We start from the raw sequence: 9,475 nt of genomic DNA, 5'->3' as shown, positions 1-9,475 counted from the left end.
GCAGCGAGTGATATACGCAAGCATACGAACTGATATACGACACCATTTATCGAGGAGGACTTGTAAGTGGGCCACTGCAGAAATATACCGGCTCTGTTTGAAATGCTCCAGTTCCGTTTGCCCCTTTTGCCATCAGTGGGCCTGGGCGGCCTGGCTATGTGTGGCGGGGCACCGAAAATAGCCGAGACCCCCGGCGCCATCGTGTACATCCGGTCGTTGTAAGGAATGTGTGTGTACTTGTATCGACCGAACTGAGGTGAACAATGGAGGAACTCGCAGCTCGCGATAATGTACAGAAAACACATAACACGTGACCGGGTGTCAGTAACCTTTCCGAAATAGACACGGCTTACCTTAACAGACCAGAATAGGACCAACAGACCGGAATGATAGATCTACCAATAAGCCGGAACTACGGACGTGCACCAGACCTCAACCCTTTTTCACATGCTTACATACATACTTTTATACATGCATGAAACATTCAATCATGCCAGTAATTGCGTGTGCATTTTCCATTCGAAAATACATGCAGATTGTTTTGGATGCCAGTCATTCTCAGCATGCGGCGACATAGACCCAATGTTCAAATGCTGATATCATTGGTAGAGCTCGAGCCATACCAGGCCTATACAAAGCGACACCCATCCGGAGCTATGAACCACGGGATCAAATGTGAAACCAACTGCTGCCGTATGAAGGTAGATTTAAACACGAACATCATAATGCGGGATGCACGCTGCACGCAGCATATAGTGTTAGTTATTTAAATATTCGTTCCATATGAGCACTCTTAACTTTCTTTCCCATCTATTTCAATGCTGGTCTCAATATAATCATGACTTTACTTGATTGAATAAAAGCATTGATTGAAAAGTTATGTGCGCTGCTGGCGTAAAGACGCATGGTAACCCGAATGGATTATAGACCTTTGCAGTAAATCGGGCCGCATTATCAGAACCGCAGCATAAAACAAAACGGTGATGACGCATTCAGCATTCTTCTCACCTAGGCGAAGCTACTTGCGTTTCACCGGAAAGACATTAATGAAAATTGCATCGCCAATTTAGCGCTTCTTCGGTGGCTTTGTGCGTCCATTAGTTCTAAACACCCCCGCTGAGCATCCGCTCAGTGTAGCTAAACATATAACACACTCGAATTACATAACTTTGCTATCACTAAGCAGTGTCAGTCACTCAATATGCACCACAGATATAGGTATTTCCCAAACTAATCCAATCACCCTCGCCGCTTTTGAGAGCGTCCCGTCGCCTCGTCAGTCTCCTGGACTGCCGACTCAGACCTAGACTCAGACTGCTGGTCTGCTCCTGCCGCCGTTCCTGGGCCGCCCAGCTGGGCCGGTCCTGCCGCCGGCCTAGGCCACCTGGTCCTGGTCGGCCGTGGACGGCGGTCGGCCGGCCACAATCGATAGCTGCACCTGCCGCCGCGGCTGCCGATGAATGGGCTCACGGGCCGGTCCGCACACAGCCCCGACGGCCGAACACAGGGCTGCCGCCGCGCCGCCGCTGCTCCCTAATGAGTGTTTGGAGCGGCTCGGGAGCGGCGGCGGGGCGGCGCTGCACACGAGGTGCGGGGTCAGCGGTGACGGCTCGGGCTGAGTGACGAGCTGACGGGGCGCCATACCACTCGGCGATCAGAGGGATTTGTATTCACTCAACGGGGGGGGGGGGTATACAACCCAAGGTCTTTAGCAATATAGCTTTGGGCACAACTAATACGTAATAAACGTTATACCCATAACCCAACTGACTTTTGAATGCTATGGCTATAAGCAGCGCAAGTACAATTTTGAGCTCGATATATCCGACCAAAGCCAGCAGTAACTATATGTGATCGTTGTTTTATTCAAAGATCTTCATCTGAAGTTCAAACTCTCGGCTTAAAACTAAAAACCACACCCGCTCGCTGTTCACAATCCACTTTTCACCGTCGTCGCTCTGTGTTTCCAGTTACGCCAATTTGATTTCGATGGCGATCCAGAGCAGCGTCAAGCAGAAGATGACGTTGGCCGAGATCTACGAGTGGATCACCGAGAACTTCCCCTACTACCGAGACATCGTCTCTGGCTGGAAGGTAAGACGTCAGCGTCATCATTTCAATGCTACAGTCATTATACAACAGCTGCATCAGTGTGACTAGTGTGAGCGGAGCGAACGGCCATACAAATCTCATGGATAGAAGTCTGTCGAAAAAATGGACCGTCAGTGTCCTTAAAATGACAATTGTCAAAAGCATCCACCTTCGACGTTTTAACCACGCAGGCGACGACTCACTCATGGTTATCAGGAACAGTTCATATTTAAACGCTACGAAATCCTTAAATTGAAAAGCAGATAAGAAATGATGCAAATAACTAAGCATGTCTGTCTTAGCTACCCACGTCACCGATAATAGTTGAAATGATTGTGAGTGTGTCCAAGCACTCAACGCCCAGTTCTGGTCAGAGCAGGCCATGCAAGCAATCTTGGGCCACGCAGCAAGATCGTATGCGAACTTCACTCACCTCACCACACCACTATGCTTCATTCAGCACAGCTCCTATATCGTTTAAAATGAGTCATCTGTATGAGGCGCTGGCCGGCCACCAGTCAGTGAAGTTCCATTCGCATGTAACAGCCGCAATGCAAACGGCAAGCATTTTAAGGTTCCACAAAACGTAATTGATATGCTGCGGTGCTTTGACAGTATTTCTCTTTTCTTTTCCGATTTAAAGTCCACCTCTAAACACGTCTCCCAGTGAAGCTGCGCTGAGCGTTTCCTTATGTAGTGCGGTACAGTATAGCTACAGGCGCAAACAGTTAACGCCATCTATTGGCAGCGGCCGTAAGCTTCTACGGCCGCTTGCATGCCTTTAATTTCTCTATCAACTGGTTCTTGTAAAAGCTTGCTTCAGGCGGGTAAGACAGTAAATACGTAGCGTATAGGTTTTTATACACCAGGTGAATCGTCACAGACGCTGGCTTTGTAGCTTAATGTTAAAACAAAAAGGGACTTCCGACTAACGAATGCACTGAAAGGTTTCGTATGCAAAATAGCATAAGAAGTAAGGGCCCGCCGCCTTTCCACAGATGAAGAAAGCTTCCTAGCAGCGCAATAAAACTGTTTGGCTGTGATCCTCATCAGTGGGAAGTTTTTTTTTGCACCCTATTGGCCAACCGAGTCGATTAATATCATTTCTGCGTTTTTTATGAGTTGATATCATCTTATAGGTTTACGAAAATTGAAGCCAACCACCATTGCTTAGCCATGCTTGGTAGCTTGGTAGTATAAAAGAGAAATGGACAGAACAGTTGCTGCGGGAAGAAAATCGCTGAGTCTTTAAGCTGATTGCGTCTCTCAGCGGACATCATCTGCGGCATCACCAGCCCACCAGTTTCCCGTCCAGCCTTGTACTGGACAGAAAACTGGTGACACACCCGAGACGACCAAAAGTCCGACCTCTAACCATTCTCCATCCTGCTGGTATAATTCCACCGCCCCGCAAACGGTGACTGCTGGCCCTGTACCACCTACGACCCGCCCTTCTGACCGTGTCCATCAAACGCCCCCTCCCTCACCCTCTGAGCAGGGGTAATGTGACCTCACCAATAATTCATTCCACGAGGAAACGAGCGCCGGCGGCCTCCCGTAATGACATACGTGGCATTCATGTATTAATACAAGGAACGGATAAGACATGTATGGACATTTGGGCGGCGCAAAAACGGAGATCGACAGTTTTTTTTTGCTGTCGGAGATATGACGTCACCTGGCCGTCCCCAGTCGTCAGAATATTCACAATATTGATCGTAAGTGTTCTCGACAATAATTTACCTAGATGTTGGAACCCACGGTAGGTATTGATCGTGAATAATGTTTTGACGTAACTTCACGCTATTTTGGAACTAAAACGAATTAGAGACAGAAACAGCAGTGGTGTTTAGCTATCGAGCAAGCACATACTGCTCAGTGCACATGCAGCAGTAGTTTCGTGGCACATCAGACTTCCTTGCAAGCTATATATGGAGAGCTACTGGCTGGTACTCATATACATTCGAACTTGCCGACCGGAAGGGCTTGTAACTATCCAGAGCCAGAGATTAAGCGGTTAGGGGAGAGTGGGGCTAGTTGTTACAAGGGTAAGTTGTTACAAAGGAAATATCTTTAAAAATACTCTTGATATGGCGCCAATATTTACGCTAACAGAAAGGTTACGCACATTTTACATGTCACTGCAGGCTCAGACCTGGTGGAACGCCATGTCGCCCTGTAGGCGCACTGGGGTAAGTTGTGACAGCAAAAGTATTTTTTGCTGGCCAACACTTTGGGTCGTTTTTTGTCAAGGTTATTTGTGTAAGAATGTTGAATGTATGTTCACAAAATTAAGCGATGATTTCTTTTGTAAGATCACCAAGTAAAACGCACTAGCCTCTTCATGTTAACAAACATTTGAGTTCAGTCTTGTGAAAGTCGGCCGCCGCAGGGCCGGGGCATGTTTAAAGATGGCTACCCAAGACTGCTTATAGCGTGCTCCATTTCACCTGGGCGTAAATTTCGTGCAGAAAATCAAACTCCGGTCAGTATGGCAATGCATGGTGCCCTTGGCGTCGCTGTAAAGGCAAATCAGAGATTGAGCCATGTTTGATGAGCCTTTTTATGCGTGTGGAGTACAGTAATGGTTTATGCTTTATTGTTCTTGCCTTTCAATGAGAAAGGAAAGCATGTTTAGTATTATCCATTAGGGAGGCTTACGATCGATTCCGATAGGACGGCCAATGACCGTTATAATGATGAAGAAACTACGAAAAAAGAAGTGTAACATGTTACCCCATATCGTGTATCAAGTTGCCCCACAATTTTTCAACTTACCCCAAAAATCTTGCTTTGGTTTTCTGAATTTCACATAAAAGTGAATAGTCGTAAAGAAGTGAAAGTTTGCATGTGCTTTCCAAATTGATTCAGCTAGCATGTGACCAAAATTGGTGCAATTTCATTGAATAGCTTGGCCACTAAGTGCAGAAGACCAAAAAGTGTAACGCATAGCCCCAGTCTCCCCTATCATTGGATTTGGCTGATACTCTCACTAGTCCCTTGGTTAGCAAAAATAGCAACGCATCAAATCTGCACAGACCCGCCTACATGCTATTTTGGCTCTCATATTTATGTGTATGTTTTCGTGACAAAATCTCCAGAAGGTTGGCACAGCGGACCGGATGCTGGTTTCATATGACGCCTGAGTGTAGTATCTTATCGGTTGGTTACTATTCAGGGTAAGTTTCTCTCGACGACAGTCATTTCATTCAGAGCGACTGAACAGGTGAAACCATGCATTGAATATCTAAACCTTCAGCAAATAGGTTCAGCATGACTTCAGCATGTAGTGAGAGCGAGAGCAAAACGGCGCATTAATTAGCAGCAGCTCACGTTACATATGAGCGTGAGCGTTAAATATACCTTCTCTACTTTCCCGGCTCATTTTCCATCAGTTTTTCACCGCTGAACGCCCGCTCGTCGTCTCGTCTGTCAGCTTCCGTCTTGACCGACCCCGTGTTACTAACACCCATCCTCCTCACACCACCGCTCTACCTACTCTCCTGTAGGTAACACACGGGTCTCCTTACACGGTCCCTGCGTCCCTCCACCGTCGGACTCCGTCAGGAGCGGTGTTACCACCGGCGGCGGACGGCGGCAGCGAGCCGTGCAGCCGGTATTGATTAATCCCATATACCTGCCGACAGCGGCGCCGGAGGCTCCCGGTGCTGCCAATGCCGCCGGCCGACGGGTAAAAACCGCCGCCGCTGAGCGGTCATTAGTGCCGCCCGTCAATGGACGCCGCGCCGGTCAGAGGGCCGCCGGAAACGGGGAGGGGGTGGGGGTAGGTCAAGGTCAGCACAGGTCGCTCAGGGTCAGCCGGGTCAGCCGGGTCAGCGAGAGGCCTGGTTGGAGGCTTGAGATTACCGAAATCGGAGTCAGGCAAGCTATTATACATATTTAATGTAATGTTCTGATTACTGAGACAGACTAGGTTGTAAGTGGGGACACCGTTGACGCACTTTTCGAACCGTTACAGCGACTGTAGTGATGGTATCTAAAGAAACTAAACGGAACGGAACGGAAACGGAAACTAACTTACCAGCTCCTTAGTTGGTATACGAAGCGAAACTCTCGTTAACATTGCAGCAGCTCGCCCCAGATGAGAGTTGAGACCAATGCAGAGTTCTGTCCCCGAGGCCTTTGACCTTACTGGCTGCTGGCAGCCAAGCGATGCGTGAATTCCCTCGTCGAATGACCACAACAGATGGATAGCGCAGGTCGATTGAAGCCGCAGCTCCTTCCCGGAAGCGGAGCGCGGGGTTTCCGGGCCGGTACGACTGGCAGTTCGAACCCCGCCGCGTGTTGTGCTGGCAGCGAATAACTAATTAACCGTCACGCGGAGGCTTCCTGAAAAACGCAGAACTTCCTGATTTCCGCTGGACCAGTAGAAGATCGACCCTAAGTCCTGCTTAGTCATCAGTCTCATTAATTATAGTACGGCAGCTGAATGAAAGATGATAAATGCTTCAAGGTTGAACGGGCAATGAATGGGGCACTGTAATCTTTTCAGCAAAGCAAAACGACACGCTTGGCAAGCTTGAAGCTACTTAATCAAATAATTCTATTGAAAAGGAGCAATGTGCCTGAACGCATTCTTCAACGTCACGGCGGATTTCCGAGCTGCAGCCGCAGTCCGCCGGTGGCACAGGACACAATGAACAGGACACAATGCGCAGCACATGCCGATCCCACATACATCACTGTAGCACTGGTGGCCGTTTGACATTTGCATTACTGACGGTGGAGAACGGGCGCTGCGAGCACATTAACCGAATGGGGCGCAGACGGCACTGCAGAACGCCATTCGGACATTAGCCAGGGCAAATATAGAATATACTGGTCTGCAGAACGCACCAACGACCGAGCCACAGCCATGATGGCACGTGATAAAAATGTAATTACCTGCGGTACGCATTCTGGAGCGAGGCCGCCATTTGCCGTCTGCAGCGCTGGACGGAGCGCTAAAATAGAGCGGTCTAATTTGCTGCGTAAATCCAGCCTACACGTTAGTCACGCACATTCTTGCCGAACAATTTTTACCAGAAAGTTCCACTTGGCCCTGGATGAGCGACTAAAGCCTGCTTCATTTAGCAGTCAAATTGATGCCGACCAAGCCTTCACTGATGTAACCGACCTTTTCAATGTTATTATTTATGTACACGGCATGACCATTGACCAACATATTCGTTTTTTTCTGTTTCAGAATTCCGTCCGTCACAATTTGTCGCTCAATAAGTGTTTTGTGAAGGTGGCTCGCACCAAGGATGACCCGGGCAAGGGCAGCTACTGGGCCATCGACCCCACGCACAACCCTGACGAGGCCGGCTCCTCCAAGAAGCGGAAACACGCCGGCACCAGGGTCAGTAGGCAGGTGCCGCAACTGGATTCGTGGAGGACATATCGTCCATGCCATGTCACGTCATCATTCATTGACAGCATGACGTTTCTTGAAGCTGAGTTTTGCAGTGACCATAGACGGTGCAGATAACGAGGAATGAGTTTAACCCGTGCCGGGAAAATTACTGTTTCATTCATTTCGTAATTTCACCAGAGGCCGAATTAGGGCTAAAAAAGCTAACTACAATGAAATTGAGGAAAACCAGTTAATAAGCAAGAAAGAATCACTTTTTATGGATTTCTCCACGGGAACGTATAGCATAATAATCAGTGACCACTATGGTCATGGACTCATCTTTGACCTAGTAATGCAAATCACGTATACACTACTGCTTTTACCAGGACCACGCCCCCGCAAATGACGAACGTCCTAACCGTTGTTTTTCCTCTCTGCAGTACTCGCCGTACCCCCCGCCGCCGCCGCAGAAGCGCGTGCCCCCACCGCCGGTGCCCGCCTCCCTGGCGGGCGCCCATCCGGTGTCGGCGGCGCCCCCGGTGCGGGGCGCGGCGCCGCTGCCCGTGTCGGTGGCGCTACCCGTCTCCCTGGCCGACCCCCTGTCGGTACCGGTGCCCGTCTCTGCCGACGCGGTGGGAGCGGTGGGATACGCGCCGGCGCCGGCCGGGCAGGAGCACAGCCAGGCGGACCCTCTGTGGGTGGTGGGCCAGTCGTGGCACCAGGAGCCGGCGGCGGTAGCGGCCGCGGCGCCCGTCGCCGCCGAGACGGACATGACAGGTGGGTTGAACGGACCGGCGCAGGTAAATGAAATGGTAGAAGAGAAAGCCAGCAATCTGGAGGGATAGCACTTTGCGACTTCTTTCAATATTAAATACGAGTAAATTGTTCGTAAAGCGTCTTCGTCGTAGCTACCGTTCAATGTTCTTTCAACCGGCTGGCAGAAAACTGATACGTGTCTTAATCGCGCGCCGGCCCATGGCCTCTCCTGCCCTCTGACCAGCCTATAACCGCGTTCCTCTCGGCAGCTCCGTGTCTGGCCATCAGCGCCAGCGACATCAACGCCATGGAGTCGCTGCAGTCGCTGCTGTCGCCGGCTGACCTGGCGCAGGTGATCGCGCACAACGCCCAGGAGTTCCCAGACAGCCTGGCCGCCCTGCTGGCGCCCTACACCGTGCAGAGCACACAGCACGCCAGCGCCTTCCAGGTGAGACCGCCCGCCGGGCGCGATTGCGGGGTGGATAAATGGTGGGACCGCAAGCCGTGAGAAGCAGAGAAAATGCGAGCATCAGACGGAAGACTTGTGTGTTGGTTGAGAGCGATGGCCCCGATCCCGCTTTGTGCCGCCGTCGCCTCAGCAGCGTCCCCTGCGTTGGCAGACGTACCAGCCGGAGCAGACAGCGCCCGGGCCGAGCCCGCTGCCGTACGAGGGCACCACCGTCGCCACCACCACCGCCGTGCCGCCGACCGCCACCGCCACGGCCGTCACCGCCGCCCCCACCGCCGGCACCGACTCAGGGCCCGGCCCCCAGCTGGCCGCGCAGGCCGCCGATCTCAACCTGGGCTCCAGCTTCCTCTCTTCGTCTCTGTCCCTCCGCAACCACGGCTCCGGCGCCACGGTGACCATCAACGAGGTACCGGATGAGGGGGCGCCGAGCGGGCTCAAGATCGAGCGCGAGGAGCTGCAGAGCCTGACCACACTCAGCCCACACGTCAGCAGCTCCACGGCGCTGCAGCCGGCCGAGCTGGCCGACGACTTTGACTGCGAGTACGACTGGGACTCGCTGCTCTGAGACCCGACTCACTGCTCTGAGATAAGACAGTCACTGGGACTCACTGCTCTCAGGGGTGGACAATGGACAGTCACTGAGACTCGCAGAAAGCAGACCGAATGGCTCGGACTCGGTCAGTGCGGATACAGTCACTGAGATTTGCTGCTTTGAGCGGACAGTCACTGGGACTCGCTGCTTTGAGGCGGACAGTTACTGGGACTGGCTGCGCTGAGAAGTGACAGAGTCACTAATACTCGCA

The 9,475-nt window shown here is 51.4% G+C and overlaps 1 protein-coding gene across 1 annotated transcript; it reads left to right on the top strand.

Moving 5' to 3' along the window:
* The first annotated feature begins 1,910 nt into the window (after positions 1-1,910).
* Positions 1,911-9,237, top strand: LOC122377545 (forkhead box protein C1-like). The gene is made up of 5 exons (XM_043357661.1): positions 1,911-2,094; positions 7,298-7,453; positions 7,888-8,224; positions 8,473-8,651; positions 8,977-9,237. Exons 1-5 carry the CDS (start codon positions 1,990-1,992, stop codon positions 9,235-9,237), a joined length of 1,038 nt encoding a protein of 345 aa, XP_043213596.1. The 5' UTR covers positions 1,911-1,989.
* Positions 9,238-9,475: the final 238 nt, after the last annotated feature.

Source organism: Amphibalanus amphitrite, unplaced genomic scaffold (assembly GCF_019059575.1).
Source record: "Amphibalanus amphitrite isolate SeventyFive unplaced genomic scaffold, NRLGWU_Aamphi_draft 000047F_arrow, whole genome shotgun sequence".
Classification (NCBI taxonomy): Eukaryota; Metazoa; Arthropoda; class Thecostraca; order Balanomorpha; family Balanidae; genus Amphibalanus; species Amphibalanus amphitrite.
The sequence above is the reverse complement of the archived record's forward strand: the minus strand, read 5'-3'. Positions and strand labels throughout refer to the sequence as shown.

What these genes read in the sequence shown, in the direction of transcription:
- LOC122377545 (XM_043357661.1), top strand. Translation starts at nt 1,990, where the DNA reads ATGGCGATCCAGAGCAGCGTCAAGCAGAAGATGACGTTGGCCGAGATC. An exon ending in ACATCGTCTCTGGCTGGAAG is followed by an intron (nt 2,095 to 7,297) that starts GTAAGACGTCAG and finishes TTTCTGTTTCAG; the next exon opens with AATTCCGTCCGTCACAATTT. An exon ending in GGAAACACGCCGGCACCAGG is followed by an intron (nt 7,454 to 7,887) that starts GTCAGTAGGCAG and finishes TCCTCTCTGCAG; the next exon opens with TACTCGCCGTACCCCCCGCC.